Genomic DNA, 19,294 nt, shown 5'->3' with positions numbered 1-19,294 from the left:
GGATAAACTGGTGCAATTTCTATGTGAAACCTAAAGAATTTCAATGACACACTTTCATCCTTATTGCTGTTAAATAATCCCTTCAGTAGTGCCCCATCTTCTGTACTCCTTCATATGATTTTCTATCTTATTATTTTCCATCATTCTTTCTGTTAAAACTATAATAGTTTCTTTGGAGAAATTATAGATTTTCCCACTTCAGAGGCATTTCTGCATTGAGCTCTCATAAACCTCTCTAACATGGTGGGCAACAGACTCAATAACATTTGTGTATGAATTCAGTTGTGAATTACTTAAGGCTCATCTATAACATCAAAAAGCAACTTGGTAACAACAATTCTATTGAAGATTATATGATCTAAATATATATAACTTTAGGATGGCTTCAACTGAGACAAAAATAGTATCGATACAGTGTGGAGCAATGAATTTCTGAAATTTTTATCTGCTTAACATTTTTCAACAGCACAATTTATACAGAAGCCCAACATGAGACATTCTTGTTCACATGGAATTTCTCTGCCCGCTTGAGCCCTGTAGAAATACCACAGTGTTGGTAAACAGCAACAGCAACAAGAAGATACTAAGCTTGAATTCTCAGTGGCTCAACCACACCAAAGTTTGTGGGTTGCTCCCATAAAGTTCAATGTCAGTCAGAATAAACTCCTCTATCGTTAACCTATGACACACATTGCACGTAACCTTCAAAGTACTGGAAGTGGAAAAGGAGAGAACTTGGGAAGGAGGCAGGGGCTTTTCACTGCCTCAGCCCCAGAGTGATTCATGGCACTTCACCTCAGAGTCTCTTAGATCTTTCCACGTGATCCCAACATAACTGGATGTCTCTGAAATATCTGGGAGTGCATGAATATTCATTACATGTCTTAGTATTCATTACATGTCTGTTTACATACTCCATTTTGCTTTCTAAGATGCTCCCTGACTCTTCTCAGAAGCTTTACATAACATGCTATAAAACACTGATCTAATCAAAATATCACCCTATACCCTATAAATATGTACAATGATGTGTCAATTTAAAAATTAAAGCAAAAAATCCACTGATCTAAAGGGATGATTTCCTCATGCTTCAGGTAATTCTTCATGGAATATTAGTCTCCAATACCAAACTTTTCTTAAGAATTTGGCTGCAAAGAATCCAATAATGTATTTTCAGAAAGAGTTTGGAATGCCACAATCTTGTGCATCAACAAAAGAGTGTGTCCCTTTTTGACATTTGGGTCTCTGTGTGACTTCTGACAGAAAGGACAGGCTCAGAGGACACATGGGCATGTCCAAAATTTAATTTCTAAAAGGCTTCTGGATCTGCCCTAATGAAGACATGAGTCTAGAAAGTTTCTGACCTCCAGAGCACAGACAGTGCTTCTTCAGAGAAATTATAGATTTTCTCACTTCAGAGGCATTTCTGCATTGAGCTCTCATAAACCTAACATGGTGGGCAAGTTGGTATTTCAGTCCTTCACATTTAGCTCTGAGTTTAGTACTTGCTGGATTTTAAATTAAGTTTCTTTGACATGAAATGAAATCTTCAGCTGCCTGTTAGTTCCAAAGCAGGCCCTCAAGCTCAACACATTAAAAAATTAGTCGTTTCCTCAGAATCTTGTTCTTCCTTCAGAGTTTCCAATTTTTGTTACAGATACCACCTATCAGACAGTCATTTGGGCTTAACATATTAAAGTCTGTTCTGGGTCTTCCACATTCATTATTCTCTACGGTCAATCACATTCCAAGGATTGTTGCCTCCAATGCATGCCTTTTTCTCAGTTTTATTTTCTCCCATCAGAATCATGCACAGATTAGCTCTCAAGTGAGCTATTATAATGGCCTCCTAGCATCTAAACTCTCTTTTTCCAATTGATAGTTCTGCCAGAGTTGTCTTCTTAAAGCAGAGGTTAGACCGCATTTCTCTAAGTAAATTCCAACGACACCAAAATAGTGATTCTTAATAAGTATTACAAGTAGGGAAATGCAGATGGGAGAGTTTCCTTGGTAAATAAGTTCATAAAATCTAGGTTAAACAATGTTAAATGGGGTTTGCTTTTTGCTGTTGCTTTGTTAATGTGCATTTGAAATTTCTAAAGTGGCATTACATATCTATAATTTCCCTTATCTATTTGACGAAGGAATCTGGTTTGTTTAGAAGCATTTTTTCAGAACTTCTATAGGTCAACCTTTCAGAAATTCCTCATTATCAACAGTCAAATACAGATGTATTTTCTTTGGCTCTCGCAACAGGCTTAGAGGAATTTCTAGTCTGTTCTTGTGACGTTTCATTATATGCATCTTCTGCTTAGGCCTGTTAAACCTACTCAACGTGTGTATCTTCTGCTCCATGTCTTTATTCTTACTGTTGTCTTAACATGAAATCCTTGCAACCCAATTCATAGTTTTTGTTCTTTGGAAAAATCCAGATTATGTATCATCAATGCATATTTTTTCTCTATTGAGATTTTCCTGTTTTTATGTATCACAGCCAGAAGTAATCACTGCATAGAGTATTTCTGTAGAAAGATAGAAGAGTTCTATTTTAACACAATATTTACTATACACCCAGCAAAGGTCTACGTATTTATGGATACTATTTTATATATTCATCCCATCAATGCTATGAAGAAATATTAATAAACCCATTATATATGCTAAAAAGCAGCGACACATATATGCCACATGTGCAGGTTTTCTCAGGTATTATTAGCTAGGGAAGCTGTGTTGTAACAATCTTCAAAAACTTCCTTCTATTGTTTACATGCTATTCCACATCATTTTGTTTTCATTTCTTTTGTAGTATCTAATGTATTCTACTAAAAAAAGTACAGTAGTTGGAAAACTCTTGTGAAAAAACATATATTACATATATACTATTCTTCATGATGCTCAAAATTTTCATCATTAACATTTTGTATATATATGTGTGTGTGTGTGTGTGTGTGTGTATGTATGTGTGTTAGATATATAATTTAAAAGAAAACAATAAGTTGGTGGCTTATGGCAAATTGTTCCTTAAGTCCTGCATTTGAAACATACTGAGTGAATCAGCACATTTGATCACCTTTTAACTACAATAGATGATTATACATTAAAAATGCATTAACCATCCAAATACATCTTTTTTAATTATTTATTTATTTATTTATTTTTATTTATTTTGAGACGGAGTCTCATTCTGTTGCCCAGGCTGGAGTGCAGTGGCGTGATCTCGGCTCATTGCAAGCTCCGCCGTGACCTTGGACATATCCCTAATATTTTCAAGCCTCAGTTTCTCGTCTTTAAAATTAGAATAAAGATACCAAACTCCTGGGGTTTTGTGAGAGTAAAATGAGACGATGTTTGTAAGAGACTCAGTGCAGTGTCAGTATCTACCATGTGCTATGTACTCTGCGTTTTCTTTCTTTTTTTTTTTTTTTTTGAGACGAAGTCTCGCTCTGTCACCCAGGCTGGAGTGCAGTGGCGCTATCTCCGCTCACTGTAAGCTCCGCTTCCCGGGTTCACGCCATTCTCCTGCTTCAGCCTCCCGAGTAGCTGGGACTACAGGCACCCTCCACCACGCCCGGCTAATTTTTTTTTTTGTATTTTTAGTAGGGATGGGGTTTCGCCGCGTTAGCCAGGATGGTCTCGATCTCCTGACCTCATGATCCGCCCGTCTCGGCCTCCCAAAGTGCTAGGATTACAGGCGTGTGCCACCGCGCCCGGCCCTGCGTTTTCTACTGTGGATGCTACTGAATGTTTTTAGTATTTGCTGTATGTCAAGAGCTCTTCTAATTAAACTCTATGCGTAATGACTCACTTAAAGATTACTATTATTATCTCTATTGTAAGAAATGGACATTGGGGCACAAAGAGGCTTAGAAACTTGCTCAACATCACATACCTGGCTGAGCGCGGTGGCTCACACCTGTAATCCCAGGACTTTGGGAGGCCGAGGCAGGCGGATCATGAGGTCAGGAGATCGACACCATCCTGGCTAACACGGTGAAACCCCGTCTCTGTCTGTCTGTCTTTCTCTCATCTCACTCTGTCACCCAGGCTGGAATGCAGTGGCACAATCTCAGCTCACTGTAATGTCTGCCTCCTGGGTTCAAGCGATTCTTCTGCCTCAGCCTCCAGAGTAGCTTGGAGTACAGGCATGTGCCACCATGCCTGGCTAATTTTTGTATTTTTAGTAGAGATGGGGTTTCACCATGTTGGCCCAGCTGTTCTCAATCCCCTGACCTCTGGTGATCTGCCAGCGTTGGCCTCCCAAATTGCTAGGATTGCTGGTGTGAGCCACCACACCTGCCCTTTATTTCTTTATTTTCTATTGTTTGTTTGCAGTGATAGGATCCCCAATTCAGAAATCAAGTAAAGGAAGTATGCCTCCAAGAGGTATTGGAGTAGATAAACTAGATATTACAAAGCCTACAGATTCAGTCTATTAATTTTTAAAAATAAATTATTAAGATAATTTATAAACAATTTTGTGTGTGTGTGTGTGTGTGTGTGTGTGTGATGTAGTCTCGCTCTGTCGCCCAGGCTTGAGGGCAGTGGTGCAGTGGCCCGATCTTGGTTCACTGCAACCTCCCCCTACCGGGTTCAAGTGATTCCCCTGCCTCAGCTTCCTAAGTAGCTGGGATTACAGGCACCCGCCACCAGGCCCGGTTAATTTTGTATTTTTAGTAGAGAGGGTTTCATCATATTAGCCAGGATGGTCTCGATCGCCTGACCTCGTGATTCACCCACCTCGGCCTCCCAAAGTGCTGGGATTATAGGTGTGAGCCACCGCGCCCGGCCTATTTAAACAAGTTTTTAAAATAAATTATTTTATTTTAACTTATCATATTCCTTTATTCAGGGAGATAAGTTACTGAGATAACTGGTAGTAGGCAAAGAGAAGAAACAGGGTGAAGTCAGGTTTGTTGGTGGAGGAAAAATGATACTAAAGACTGCCCAACAAATATTCAGAATCCAGAAATGTTCGTATTTCTCCATGGTTCAATTTCTCATGGGTCACTTTTCATTACAAGGATTCTGGAGAGCAAATAAGACAGGATTCTCTCAGGTATCAACCCAGTCTTTTTTTTTTTTTTTTTTGAGACAGAGTCTCGCTCTCTGGCCCAGGCTGGAGTGCAGTGGCGCCATCTTGGCTTACTGCAACCTCTGCCTCCCGGGTTCAAGAGATTGTCCTGCTTCAGCCTCCCGAGTAGCTGGGATTACAGGCCCACGCCACCATGCCTGGCTAATTTTTGTATTTTTGGTAAAGACAGCGCTTCACCATATTGGTCAGGCTGGTCTCGAACTCCTGACCTCAGGTGATCCACCCGCCTCGGCCTCCCAGAGTGCTGGGATTACAGGCGTGAGCTACTGTGCCCGGGCCAACCCATAGTCTTTCGGTCTTCTCTCAGCCAAGGCATCCAGTGAAAATACAATTTATTTTTCAGATTCCTCTGGAGAATTGAAAAGTCTCTTTTGCGGCTGGACACGGCGGCTCACACCTGTAATCTCAGCACTTTGGGAGGCTGAGGTGGGCAGATCACAAGGTCAGGAGATCGAGACCATCCTGGCCATAGCCAACATGGTGAAATCCTGTCTCTACTAAAAATACAAAAATTAGCTGGGTGTGGTGGCACACACCTGTAGTCCCAGCTATGTGGGAGGCTGAGGCAGAAGAATTGCTTGAACCCAGGAGGCGGAGGTTGCAATGAGCCAAGATCGAGCCACTGCACTTGCTCTGGTCACAGAGCAAGACTCCGTCTCAAAAAAAAAAAAAAAAAAGTCTCTTGCATCAAATTGCCATGGTCTCTGCTCTTGGTCCTCTTTTCCATGTACTCATTCTTCAAGGATTTATTTTCTCATTGCCTGATCAAGATCATTGCAATGACCAAAAAATTTTCAGATGCTGTGATTTTTGTAATATTCCTTTAAAAAGTTAATCATGATGTTGCATTCTTCAGTGTGCAAGTGTGGAGATGTCAGGATGCCTCTTTAAGACAAGATGATGGCTCACAGCAGTGCCATACCACTCACAGCCACACCAGGAGAGCTGAAGGGGCAGTCACCAACGAAGATGCCTGACCCAGAAGTTGGCTGCCAGGGAGCCAAAAGCCAGGTCACTCCACAGGTGGCCAATGCCTGGGGGAGCCCTCCATTGCCCAAGCTTATTATTATTATTATTATTATTATTATTTTGAGACGGAGTCTGGCTCTGTCTCCCAGGCTGGAGTGCAGTAGCATGATCTTGGTTCACTGCAACCTCCACCTCCTGGGTTCAAGCAATTCTCCTGCCTCAGCCTCCCGAGTAGCTGGGACCACAGGCACGTGCCACCTCACCTGGCTAATTTTATTTTTTGAACAGACAGGGTATTGTTATGTTGTCCAGGCTGGTCTTGAACTCCTGGGCTCAAACGATCCTCCCACTTCAGCCTCCCAAAGTGCTGGGACTACAGGTGTGAGCCATACCTGGCCAGGTTCTACTTTTTAATATTTAAAATATTTGAAATAGGCCGGGCACGGCGGCTCACACCTGTAATCCCAGAACTTTGGTAGGCTGAGGCGGGCGGATCACCAGAGGTCAGCAGTTTGTGATGAAACTCCGTTCCTACTGAAAATACAAAAATTAGCCGGGTGGGTGGCAGATGCCTGTAATCCCAGCTACTCGGAAAGCTGAGGCACCTAAACCCGGGAGGTGAAGGTTGCAGTGAGCCGATATCATGCCACTGCAGTCCAACCTCCGCGACGCAATGAGACTGTCTCAAAAAAAAAAAAAAAAAAAAAAGATGGTGTCAGTGATTTCTACTACATCAGCTCTGGAAGCACTCCGTACCTGATTGCTCCACTTTTAGTGGTGCTAAGTTCAAATAATTCAGCTGGTGAGAAACTGACTCCCGTGGGAGTGCGGGCGTGCGTGCGTGCCGCGGAAATCCCGCCTTCCGGCGCCGGCGGTTGGCCCTGGCTGCAGTCGGTGAGCTCCAAGTAGGAAGATAAACGGGATTGCAGGAAGCGGGAGAGTCGGGAGGAGCAGGGAAGGGCTCCTCTTTCCCATTGGCTGTGCCCGCGGAGCCGCCTTGCGATTGGCGGTAAGCGCGGGTCGGTGGAGGGGGCGGCAGTCCCGCGCGGGTACGCCCCTCGGGTAGCGAGAGGTGTCGGGATCGCGGGCGCCGCCTAAGCCAGCGGCTGCTGGGAGGGTGTGTCCGCACGCCTGCGGGGCGAGGAGGCCGTGCCCTGCACCTCAGGTCCTGGCCTGGGGCACCGGGGCACCGGGGCGCCCGGCGTCGGAGGCGGTGCGGGGTTGGCGGGCCACAAGGGGTGGGGGCGCGGGGGCGTGGGGGGTTGCTGCCCGGACCGCCCGCGGCGCAGCCTCCTTCCTCTCTCTATCTCTAAGTGGTGGTGGCTGTGGGTTTTTCTGCAGGTGAGCCTTTTGAGTAATTTGTTTCACGCAGGCGCCCTGCTGTTGGGTAAAGCGGCAGATTCACGCTGCTGTCATTTGTGGTTCAAACGATGGGCTTCCTGGCAGGGCGCGGTGGCTCAAGCCTGTAATCCCAGCACTTTGGGAGGCCGAGGCGGGCGGATCACGAAGTCAGGAGATCGAGATCATCCTGGCTAACATGGTGAAACCCCGTCTCTACTGAAAATACAAAAAAAAAAAAAAAAAAAATTAGTCGGGCTGGTGGCGGGCGTCGGTACTCCAGGCTACTCGGGAGGCTGAGGCAGGAGAATGGCATGAACCCGGGAGGCGGAGCTTGCAGTGAACTGAGATCCCGCCACTGCACTCCAGCCTGGGCGACAGAGGGAGACTCCATCTCAAACAAAACAAAACAAAAAATGGGCTCCCTGTCGTGTGTGTGTACCTTTTGGATTTGAGGGCAGGGGCATGACATTGTGATTTGGCCTCCTGTGACAGTCCATTCTCAAGGTCTCGCCAGCGTGGTGCAGAAACCCGGCATACCCTGCCTATCTAGGAAGGAGGCTTTCCCTTCCCCACCTCCCTCTCCCTCCGTCTCTTCCCTCTATCTCTCTTTCCTCTTCACTCCCCTCCCCGAGCTCTTCTCTCCCATCTTTCTGTTCTTTTTTTCTGCATTAAACTTTTCGGGAGTGTCTTTGTAAAATATTAAAAAGCGTTAGGTCTTCAACATGTATGTTTAGTTGCAGGCCTGAGAACTGGGAGGAAGCTGGAGAAAAGATGCCCTCTGAATATTTGTGTTTGGCTGCCCAGGCTCGCCTTGACTCCAAATGGTTGAAAACAGATATACAGGTGGGGTTTGACATGTCTCTTTCTTGGTGTATTTCTGCTTCCATGTTTAAATTTCTCGTGTAAGTCTTTTTTTTTTTAGGGTATGTAAGGGGAAGTCAGTTGTTTCTTGCTATAGTAGAGGAGCAGGTTTGTTTCCTGTAACTTAAAATGTAACAGTCTTTATGGCTGTTTTTGTAGATCGTGCACGGCTGCCTTTTAATTAGTTTCTTGCAAGTGCACGAAACTTGAGATCTATGAATAGGCAAAATTTTTTTCCTATTTTTTATTACTGGTTAAGAAATCTGCCACACTCCCAACCATATGATGGTGACTGTTATTTGTTACTGATAGTTTTTGAGCTGTTTACTTAACTGTGCAGGGGAAAATTGGAGAAGTAAGTTGCAGTAATTATGGCCAATAGAAACTCACTCATTTTATGAGGTTTTGTGTTTGTGTTTTTGGAGAGACAAGAGTTAGTTCAGTCGAGGTGTTTGTTTTGTATTTGTATGCAATACAAGGTCTAAGGACAATTGTGTTGAAACTGAAGTCATGATGTTGGAATCTTAAGGGCTGAAGGTTCCAAATAAATGGTATATATAGAATTCTCTCTGACTCGAAATTGTCCCTTTCTGGACCTCCGGATGCTGAGGCTAAGAATGTCCATATGATAGGGCCTTCCATGACAGGAGTCAGCAACGTCTTTTTTTTTTTTTTCTTTCACGTATCTGTAATTCATTCTGTATATTGTAAAAAGTTTTAAGCTCTCTTCCTAGCCCTAGTATTTGTTAATAAATTAAAACATTTCCCAAAGTGTTTTTTTGTGAAACAATAATTCTAAAAGATGCTCTAAGAAAAGCTAAGAACATGGAAAAATCCAAAGTATATGTTTTATTTATTACATTTGATGAATTTGTTGTTTGCTTCTTTTTCCTCTCGAGAGGGAGCCTTGCTCTGTTGCTCAGGCTGGAGTGCAGTGGCATGATCTTGGCTCACTGCAACCTCCGCCTCCCGGGTTCAAGCAGTTCTCTGCCTTAGCCTCCTGAGTAGCTAGAATTACATGCACCCTCCACCACGCCCAGCTAATTTTTGTATTTTTAGTAGAGACGGAGTTTCGCCATATTGGCCAGGCTGGTCTTGAACTCATGACCTCATGATCCACCTGCCACGGCCTCCCAAAGTGTTAGGATTATAGGCGTGAGCCTCCGCACCCAGCCCACATTTGATGAATATTTTTGTCCTTTGTTCTTTTAAAAATTGTGGTTAGAAAGCAGAGCATAATTGTTCTTTATGTAGATCCCAACTGATTGGGGTTTTTAGGGAGATTTTTTGGCATTCAGTAAATGTTTTTATTTTCCATTATTAAGACTATGAATATTTTATTTTATTTTCTGAGACAGGGTCTTGCTCTGTTGCCCAGGCTGGAGTACTGTGGCATTATCTTGGCTCACTGCAACCTTTGCCTCCTGGGTTCAAGCAATTCTCCTGCCTCAGCCTCTCAAGCTGCTGGGATTACAGGTGGCTGCCATCATGCTGGGCCAATTTTTGTATTTTTAGTAGAGTTGGAGTTTCACCATGTTGGCCAAGCTTGTCTGAAACTTCTGACCTCAAGTGATCCGCCTACCTCAGCCTCCCAGCGTGCTGGGATTGTAGGTGAGAGCCACTGCACTGGCCCATTTTCACTTTTCATTAGCTGCTATTTCCCCCCATTTATTTCCTACCTTTCTGTGTATGATTTCTGAATTAAATGTATTTCATGTCTTAACCTTCTGAATTGTTTGTTCTCTCATTTTCCATGTTGTTAAGGAAAATAAGAGGCTAAGTGAGATGTATTAAATTTGCATATAGTTTCTCAGATCAGGATAAAGGCTCATCTGTTGCAGAACGGGACTCTGCTCTTGCTTCACCCAGGATGCGTTTCCTAGTTCCTTCCTAGAGTGGGGCCACGCCCTGCTCCAGCCTTCCAGACCCAGCTCCCTGCTCTGACATGATTCCACCAGACTGTATTCCAGCTGTCCTACCTGGACCTAGATATTTTCTTTGTTTTTTTTGTTTGTTTGTTTGTTTTTTGTTTTTGAGATGACGTTTTACTTGGCGGTCCAGGCTGGAGTGCAGTGGCGATCTTGGCTCACTGCAACCTCCGCCTTCCAGGTTTAAACAATTCTCCTGCCTCAGGCTCCCAAGTAGCTGGGATTACAGGTGCATGCCACCACACCTGGCTAATTTTTGCATTTTTAGTAGAGACGGGGTTTCACCATGTTGGCCAGGCTGGTCTCGAAATCCTGACCTTGTGATCTGCTCGCCTCGGCCTCCCAAAGTGCTGGGATTATAGGTGTGAGCCACTGCACCCAGCCAACTTTTTTTTTTATTAAAAAACTTATATGAAATTTATTTTATTGTGGTATCTAGTTCAGTAAATTTTGACCCTATAGATTCATTTAACCCCTGCCATCATCAGGATGGAGAAGTTTCATCACCCCAAAAGCTCCCTTAAGGTGCTGCTTTTTATCACATATCCCCTGGCCTCATACCCTGGCAACCACTGATCTGTTCTCCATCAGTATAGGGTATTCTTTTTGAGAATGTCATGTAAGTGGAACCATATTTTAAGTAACATTTTGAAACCATCTTCATTTACTCCTAGTTATATGTTTGAGATTTATTGTTGTTCTGTGTATTAATAGTTCTTTTTATTGATGAATGGTGTTTCATCATTTGGATGTACCACATTGTGTTTATCCATTCTGCTATTGTAGGACCTTGTGGTTGTTTCCGTTTTTCTTTCACAATTGTAATCCTGCTGTGAGCATTTCTGTACAGATTTTGTGTGAATATAGTTTCCATTTCCCTAGGATAAAGACCTAGTAGTGTGAAAATTGGGTCATGTGCTGAACTGTTTTCCGAAGTGGCTGTTCTAGTTTGCATTCCTGCTGGCAATCTGTCACGTTTCTGTTGCTCTGTGTCTTTGTTAGCACTTGGTGTTATCAGTGTTTTTTAGTTGAGCCATTCTAACACGTCTAGTGGGATCTCATTGTGGTTTAAATTTGCATTTCCATAATGGCTAACAATGCTGAATATCATGTTCTTTGCCACTCTTGTATCCTTTGTGAAGTTTCTGTTCAGATGTTTTGCACAGAAAAAGCTGTATCATGGAACCAGTAAAATAACCAAGGAGAGGTTGATTAAAGTTCTGTTTATAATCCTAGAAGATTCCTGCCTTAGGGATATGGGATGGCTGAACATAAGACACCAACACTGGACAGATGAAATAGCAGTTTATTAGCCATGCATGCTCACAGCCCTGGGGGTGGGGGACACCGCATGTCACACGGGGGCTGCACTTGGGAACAGAGTGAACCACGAGGGGCTGTGGGAGGCACATTTTGCAGTAAGAAGAGGGTGAAATGACCTTGCTTCCGTGGGAAGATGTGATTGGCTTGTTGGAATAACTCTGGACCGGCAGGGATGAGCAGGCTGGGGTCGGGTCTCCGCGATAAGGAGGGTTGTTTGGCTCTGGGATCTTATCCGTGGGAGCAGAGCTTGGAGGAGACCTTGTGGTTAGGCTATTTGAGGCCTTCTTGATTTTACTGACGTCAAGGCAGCACGTAATATTTAGTCTTAATTTCATGCCACACAAGACATTCTTCTGTAGCTACTTTCTGTGGCACTTTTCAAAAGGTTTTGTCCTTAGTGTTTAGCAGTTGATTATGATGTGCCTCATCATGGCTTCCTTTGGATTTATCTTGTTTGGGCTTTGCACAGATTCTTCAATCTGCCTAGGTTTATGTCGTTTGCTGAACCTAGGAAGTTTTCAGCTATTAGTTCTTTAGATTTTTTTTTCAGCATTGTACCTTTTCTCTCCTGTTATTAACCTGTGGGGTCTGTGCTAATTCTAGGTAGTTAGTTTCAGAATTGAATTGCATTGTGGGACACATAGCTGGGTGTCGCAAAGAACTGGAGAATTGCTTGGTGCAAAAGTCCATACATTTGGCGTCAGAAGTGTTGTAAACAGAGGAACTGTTTCCTTAGGGATTTTTAGATACTCATTATTTATAATCTGGATGGGATACCATGTCTTTCACCGATTGAGATACATTTTTCTAATTATGTTGTTTAGACGTTTAGTCATAGCCTTCTGTGATGGAACGTGTTTACACTTCAAGGTTAAGGTTAGTTCTCTCTTCTGTTCGCTTAATATGTCAGGAGTTTTATGACAGTTGTTTTTGACTGAAACGTTACATTGTCAGTGGCCTAAAGTCATTTTTCCCAGCTTTTCCTTTGTGTCCCAGTGCTCTTGAATTATGCTATCAGTGACAGCGTCCCTGCATAGCAGTGCTTGCCAGTTGGCAGTGGAGTAGGGCCTTGGAAAGAGTTAAAAGATTTTTGAATCATACTCCTTTTCTACACCCTCCCTTTTCCCATGGGTACGCAAGCATTGGGACTCAATGGATGGAAGCAATTCATGTGAAATTGAAGTAGGTAAATATCAAATACTAAGTTTCTCAGTTGTGAAATCTACTAGGAAGTTAATGAAATATCATTTTGGAAGATACGCTTTAAATAATTTGATATATTGGTTTCTTTTCTTTTCTTTTCTTTTCTTTTTTTTCAGATGGAGTCTTGCTCTGTTGCCCAGGCTAGAGTGCAGTGGTGCCATCTCGGCTTACTGCAAGCTCTGCCTCCCGGGTTCACACCATTGTCCTGCCTCAGCGTCCTGAGTACCTGGAACTATAGGTGTCCACCATCATACCTGGCCAATTTTTTGTATTTTCAGTAGAGACGGGGTTTCACTGTGTCAGCCAAGATGGTCTCCATCTTCTGACCTCGTGATCCATCGGCCTTGGCCTCTTAGAGTGCTGGGATTACAGGCATAAGCCACCACTCCCGGCCGATATATTGGTTTGTTTATGAAAATTATACTGGATCTGTTACAGGTATGATTGATATATTTTATTTTTGAGTTGTCAAACATTCAGTTAATGATGTGTGTTGTAACTTTTCGGGGAGGGACATTTGCAGAGACTGACTAATGGTATGGCATTCTGAAAAGCGGTTACAGATTAAAAAACTTTTAATTCTGCAGATGATAGTGTCAAACCAAGTGGAACAAAGAAAGAAGATCTGGATGACAAAGAGAAAAAAGATGAAACTCCTGCACCTGTATATAGGGCCAAGTCAATTCTGGAGAGCTGGGTATGGGAGTAAGCAACCAGGTAATCTTTGATCAGAGATAGAAATTAGTGTAGACATTTTGCCTCCAGATCCTCAGGTGGTTTTAGAAATTGGTTCTCTAATTCTGTAGGAGAAGGTTGATACTGGTATAGGCTTACACGTCATTGAAACTGGAAAAGGTAGCTAGATATTCTTCTACTCATGTTTTGGATAATGAGATATTTTATGCTTCACACACTTGGAGTATGTCATCTACTGTAATACAGTATCTGAATGAATACTTTAAATAAAATACATTTCTGTAAGTTAATTGTATACTTTAAAAATCTCTGAAAAATTTGAGTAGCAAGTCTCAGAAACTTGGTTCTAAATATTAAGAATATATCCTTCCTTGGGAGGGAGCATGTAGTAAACATGTTAGTGTGATTGTAAGCATACTGTCTTTCTGGAGGTCGCTGTGTTCCTGCATCCACTGTTTTCATTTCAGGGATGTTCACGGAACGCCAGGCACCAAAAGGCCAGAAGCATGCCCCTGCAGGACCAGCACTTGGCCCTGGCCATCCTGCTGGAGCTGGTTGTGCAGAGAGGCACGCTGAGGTGAGGGCTTGTGCAGACTGGGAAAGCTTTGGGGAAGCGCCTCTGTATCCAAATACCTGTTGCATTGTGTGCATTTCACTGAATCGTGTTTGACTGCAGCAGATGTGGTGCTCTGTAACCAGAGCACCATGTCCCAGAGCTCGCTCTCTCTTTACCTTTTCTTCACTTCCTTTTTTATGCTCAGTTTTCTAGCCTGGGAACTGTTCTTTTTTTTTTTTTCTTTCAGTTTTCCTCATTTAATTACTTTTATTCCATGAATTTAAGATCCTAGAACTTCCATGTGAATGTGCTCTTTGAGCTTCTTAACTGGTCTTTCCTATCAGCAGAAGGCGATGACTTGTGCTAAAATCTTAGTGTCAATTCAGTGATTTAATTACCACGGCTTTACTTTCATTTCCTTTCATATCCCAAGTATTGCTTCACCTCTATCTAGCTGTTTGCTTTTATTTTTGATCAACCATGAAAAAAAAAATTAATCTGTTTTTACTAGGAATAAATGTGTTTTCTCCTTTAGCCAAATGTTGTCTGCCATCCTGTTGTTGCTTCAGCTGTGGGACAGCAGGGCACAGGAAACTGACGATGAGCGTTCTGCCCAGGGCACCAGCACCTTGCCTTTGCCCTTGCTGCGAAGGTTCCAGAGCATCATTTGCAGTAAGGATACGCCCCCCTCCGAGGGCGACATGCACGTGAGTGTCATGATGGAACGTTGTGTTTAGGTGGTACTCAAGTCTAGTTATTTTTTACGCAAGACCAGTGTGTGTGTCCACGGCAGTGTTTTTGTCTGGCGTGTGTGTGTTTGGTGGTAACAGCAGCGAGTCAGATGAGACAGGTGTGGGAGGCCACTTGTTTGTGGAGAAGACTTGGATCAGTGAGCACCGACTTCCTTGTCAGCACAGAACCAAGCTTGAAACACGCACTTTTAAATCAATACTAGAAAAGAACAATGAAAATAGTGGCTTTCTTTGTTGGCCCTTCCTGTGTACTGGGCTCTGTGCAGGGCATGTCATCTGAGCTGTCACTCTGTTTAGTACCAGCTCCCCCCTTAACAGGTGTGGACAGGAGCTGGGGGAGGAGCAGGCATGTGGGGCCCTGGGCGTAAACCTGCAGGACTGCTGGTCTTTACAGGTCAAGTACAAGTTGAATTTTGCATCTTTTTGGGAAAGTCTTAGGCATTTCAATATCATGCTTTGGTTTAATTTTTCTATTATTTGTTAGTCTTTAAACTAATGATAATAGGGCTCTTCTGCCTTTAGAAGAATTAGAACTATGATTTAATTTGCAAATGAAAGTAGGTGTTCTCCAGAGTGGGCAATGTTTGGATTAAAATAAAGGTTTTGGTTTTAGATTTCAAGGCCAGCTTGAGATGCTGTTCTGGGTTCCCACAGAGGTGGTTCTGCCTTTCTCCAGGGGTCCTAGGCCTGTAGGGTGGTTTGGTCATGTTAGTAATCTGTGTGGATTCAACTTACCTGTGGTGTCATAAATGTATACATGCACAGTCAATGTTGTGTACATGTGTACAGCACGTTTAGACATTTATACAGTTTGTATGCTACATAAATATATAGATGTATAGTATAACTGTATCATCGACATTGTCATTTGATGGGTCAAATGAGTCAATACCAAAATATAAAGTCAATACCAAAATGTAAAGGCTAACTGTATTACTTTAATTTTTCCCACCATTTCTGAATGTTTGTTTACCTTTCCTTTCTAGCTTTTGTCTGGCCCTCTGAGCCCCAATGAGAGTTTCCTGAGGTACCTCACCCTCCACAAGACAACGAGCTTGCCATTGATCTGCAACAAACGGCGGTTGTTGTCATGGCCCATTTAGACCATCTGGCTACACCCTGTAGATGCCTCCGCCGTGTAGCTGTCCGACGTCTCATAAGGTGTGTGTGCAAGAACCGTGTTCTCCATGGGTTTTGTAGCTAGTACCACTTGTAGGTTCTCATCCTGGGCCCGTGTGGAGACTTGCTTTTTCTGGTATTGGTAGGGGGAGCTGGCCTGTGGTTTTTAAACGTGTTTGCAGTTGAAGGTGTTATCCGTGTTGAGAGTGAATGATGAGCAAGCTGAGGCGCACAGGCCTGGGGACCCAACCTGGGGGCCCAGGTTCCAGGTTCAGGTGGCACAGCCCCAGAGAGCTCCCCTTTATCCACAGCCCCAGGCCCTCCCACCTTCTACAGAGGGTTCCACAGCCTTCTTTATACTCTGAACGTGGGCTGTCTTAGTATGTAATGCTGGTTATAGTAGTGACAGTATAATTATATATTATATCTGTTATGTAATAGTAATGGTAATAGTAGTGATTTGCATGTGTGGAGCACCTGTAGGGTGCAGGCCCACTGAGGACCTCATGCACGCTGTTGTATCTCATTATGTCAATGAGAAAACTGCCTTTGGGAATGTTAGTGAACTTTGCCAGTGTATAACAGTAATCCTAGTTTTGAATCCAGATTTTTCTAACATTTTATTTCTAGTATGAAGAGTATTTATTTTGTTTTACAGTTGTTAAAAAAAAAAAAGGAATACAGTCACATGGTTCAAAAATCAAACCTAGGCAGAGACACACTGTCGCTTCCCCTGCCCACCCCTTCCACCCATTTTCCTACCTGCTCTCTCTGGCTTTTCAGTCTCCTCTGTAACCTCCTTGTTCTCTGGAATGAGTATGCTACTGGTAGCATGTTGCATTACTTGTGTTGCTTGTTTTTTTTTTTTACTAACCATATATACTGGAGTACTTTATCAGAGTGTCGCTCTTTGTTTTTATAAAGCAGCTTAGTCTTCAGTGTGTAGATATGTCTTTTATGTATCTTTCTTCAGTGAGTTTCTTACTGGTGGACACTTGGGCTTATTGCCACAGTGTTGCTATACAAATAGTGCTGAGGGTTGGTTGTGGTGGCTCATGCCTGTAATCCCAGCACTTTGGGAGGCCAGGGTAGGTGGATCACCTGAGGTTTGGAGTTTGAGATCAGCCTGGCCAACTTGGAGAAACCCCGTCTCTACTAAAAAATACAAAAGTTAGTGGGGCATGGTGGCACATGCCTGTAATCCCAGCTACTCGGGAGGCTGAGGCAGGAGAATCGCTTGAACCTGGGAGGCAGAGGTTGCAGTGAGCCGAGATTGCGCCGCTGCACCTTAGCCTGGGCAACAAGAGTGAAACTGTCTCAACCATAACAAAAAACGCAAATAGTGCTGCAAGGCCTGACCTGGAACATGTGTCCTCCATGTGTGCACGCGTGTGTGTCTGTGCACATGCACAGGTGGGGATGCACCTAGTGTGGGCTGGTTGTCACCAGATCGCTCCTGTACATCTTGATTTCTCTCACCACCAATAGGGATGCTGGTCTCCCAGCCTTGTGTGTGGGCTTTTGGGATTTTGCCTGCTAAAGCACAAAATGGTGACCCTGATATAGTTTGAGCATTTTAAAATATATTAGTATTTAAGGGCCATTTATACTACTTTTTAATGGGCTCTGTTGAAATGCAATGGAAATGGAAAAATAGCTTGTTCAGTTGCTTCATCATACCTGTTAAATGCGGTAATACGGCGTGGTAGGAGATGGGGTTTCACCATGTTAGCCAGGATGGTCTCGATCTCCTGACTTTGTGATCTGCCTGCCTCGGCCTCCAAAAGTGCTGGGATTACAGGCATGAGCCACTGCGCCCGGCCAATTGGATTATTTTAAAGCATAACTCTGTCTTTAAAACATTTTAAGGCATTTTACCTCTTAATGATAAGGATTTAAGAAAAACCCTACAATATCATTATCCTGTCTATAAGATTAACAGTGATTCCTTAATCTAACATGTAGTCCATGTTACATTTTCCTGGACTATCTCAAAAATGCCTTTTTTAGGTGGTAATTTTGAATTAGGACCTGAATATGTTCTGTGTATTGGCATTGGTTGACATATGCTTCTAGTCTCTTTCCCCAAACAACATGACTCCAGGCCCTCCTCTCCCTGTCTCTGATCATACCATTTTCTTTTTCAAAGAAGCAAGTTGGTTATTTTGGAGAACTTCACATTTTCTGAACTTGGTTGATTGCATTCTCTTATTCTAGACCAACTTGTTCTTCTGTTAGTTACATTAATCTGCTGGTTAGACCTAGAGGTTTGGTTGGATTTGAATTCAGTCTCGTTGGGGTGGTGTTATGTCTGGAGTCATGCTGCATGCTTTCTGTTGGCTCAGGAGGCCTGTAATGCCCAGTGGCTCCCCGCTTTAGTTCTGTGAAGCTAGACCAGGGAATTCATGTGTTGCGTGTCCTCTATAAAATCCCCTACCAACCTTGCCCTCTGTTGTCTGGTTAGCAGGAGGTACAATTTGTACAGGAAGGACATAATCTAAGCTTGACTTCTTGAACTGCCACCTCCCTTTAACTATTTTTCATAATATTGAGTTGGTATCCTAGCACTTGCATAGGTGACCACCACTCAGGTTTTCTTTTTTTGAGTATTTTTATGAACTAATAGACTTCTATTGATTTGGTGTTTCTTTTCTTTTTTAGCTTTTTCCCCCTAATATACACATTTAAAGGCGTAAATGCCCTCAAGCATGCATTTAGTTGTATGTCACCAATTTTGATCTGCAGTATTTTGATTATTAATTAAACTCATTTTCTAATTTTCATAGTCATTTTTTCTTAGAATTTTGGGTTACTTATAAGTGTATTTTGTAATTTTCAAATATGTGGATGAATATTTTCATTTTCTGTATATACAGAGTCATTTTTATTTTATTTTGAATGAACTTTTGAAAACCTATTTCTAATTTAACTGCATTGTAGTCAGCACACATGCTGTGTAACTTTATTTCTTTGAAATCTGTTGAGATTTGCTCTATGGCCTGGCATGGCCTGATTTGATATTCATGCTGCCTAGATTTTTTTTAAAGCATTCTATATTTAATAGAATTTGTATGTGTGGTATTAGTTTCAGAGCTAGGTATGTATTTCTCCCATTGTGATTGTGGATTTGTTTATTTCTGCTTGTAGTTCTTTCACAGAGTTTATTCTTTTCATTTTACCTGTTGATTGATCGATGGACTGATTCTGGTTTCTGTATACACAGAGTCATTTTTTACAGGTCAGAACTGTAGAAATAATGAGGAAGTGACACTTATACGCAAAGCTGATTTGGAGAACCATAATAAAGATGGAGGCTTCTGGACTGTGATTGATGAGAAAGTGTATGATATAAAGGACTTCCAGACACAGTCGTTAACAGGAAATAGTATTCTTAGTAAGATTACCCTTCTTATTTCCTGGTTAAAAGTTATAGCCTGTATCATTTTAAGCAGAG

General features: G+C 42.7%; 1 protein-coding gene and 2 pseudogenes across 1 annotated transcript; 2 read left to right on the top strand and 1 right to left on the bottom strand.

Annotated features, from left to right (window-relative positions):
* Nucleotides 1-5,424: 5,424 nt before the first annotated feature.
* On the bottom strand, nt 5,425-6,143 carry LOC134757437 (COX assembly mitochondrial protein 2 homolog; annotated as a pseudogene).
* Nucleotides 6,144-7,150: 1,007 nt separating this feature from the next.
* On the top strand, nt 7,151-19,173 carry LOC129527445 (E3 ubiquitin-protein ligase HERC2-like). Its single transcript, XM_055364683.1, has 7 exons — nt 7,151-8,245; nt 12,834-13,155; nt 13,305-13,434; nt 13,881-13,990; nt 14,505-14,676; nt 15,708-15,882; nt 19,064-19,173. Exons 3-6 carry the CDS (start codon nt 13,417-13,419, stop codon nt 15,822-15,824), a joined length of 417 nt encoding a protein of 138 aa, XP_055220658.1. The 5' UTR covers nt 7,151-8,245; nt 12,834-13,155; nt 13,305-13,416; the 3' UTR covers nt 15,825-15,882; nt 19,064-19,173.
* LOC129527353 (putative HERC2-like protein 3) overlaps nt 17,935-19,294 on the top strand; it is a 36,788-nt pseudogene continuing 35,428 nt past the window's right edge.

Source organism: Gorilla gorilla, chromosome 18, assembly GCF_029281585.2.
Source record: "Gorilla gorilla gorilla isolate KB3781 chromosome 18, NHGRI_mGorGor1-v2.1_pri, whole genome shotgun sequence".
In the NCBI taxonomy this organism is placed as follows: Eukaryota; Metazoa; Chordata; class Mammalia; order Primates; family Hominidae; genus Gorilla; species Gorilla gorilla.
The sequence above is the reverse complement of the archived record's forward strand: the minus strand, read 5'-3'. Positions and strand labels throughout refer to the sequence as shown.

What these genes read in the sequence shown, in the direction of transcription:
- LOC129527445 (XM_055364683.1), top strand. An exon ending in GTGCAGAGAGGCACGCTGAG is followed by an intron (nt 13,991 to 14,504) that starts GTGAGGGCTTGT and finishes TTTCTCCTTTAG; the next exon opens with CCAAATGTTGTCTGCCATCC. An exon ending in CCTCCGAGGGCGACATGCAC is followed by an intron (nt 14,677 to 15,707) that starts GTGAGTGTCATG and finishes TTTCCTTTCTAG; the next exon opens with CTTTTGTCTGGCCCTCTGAG.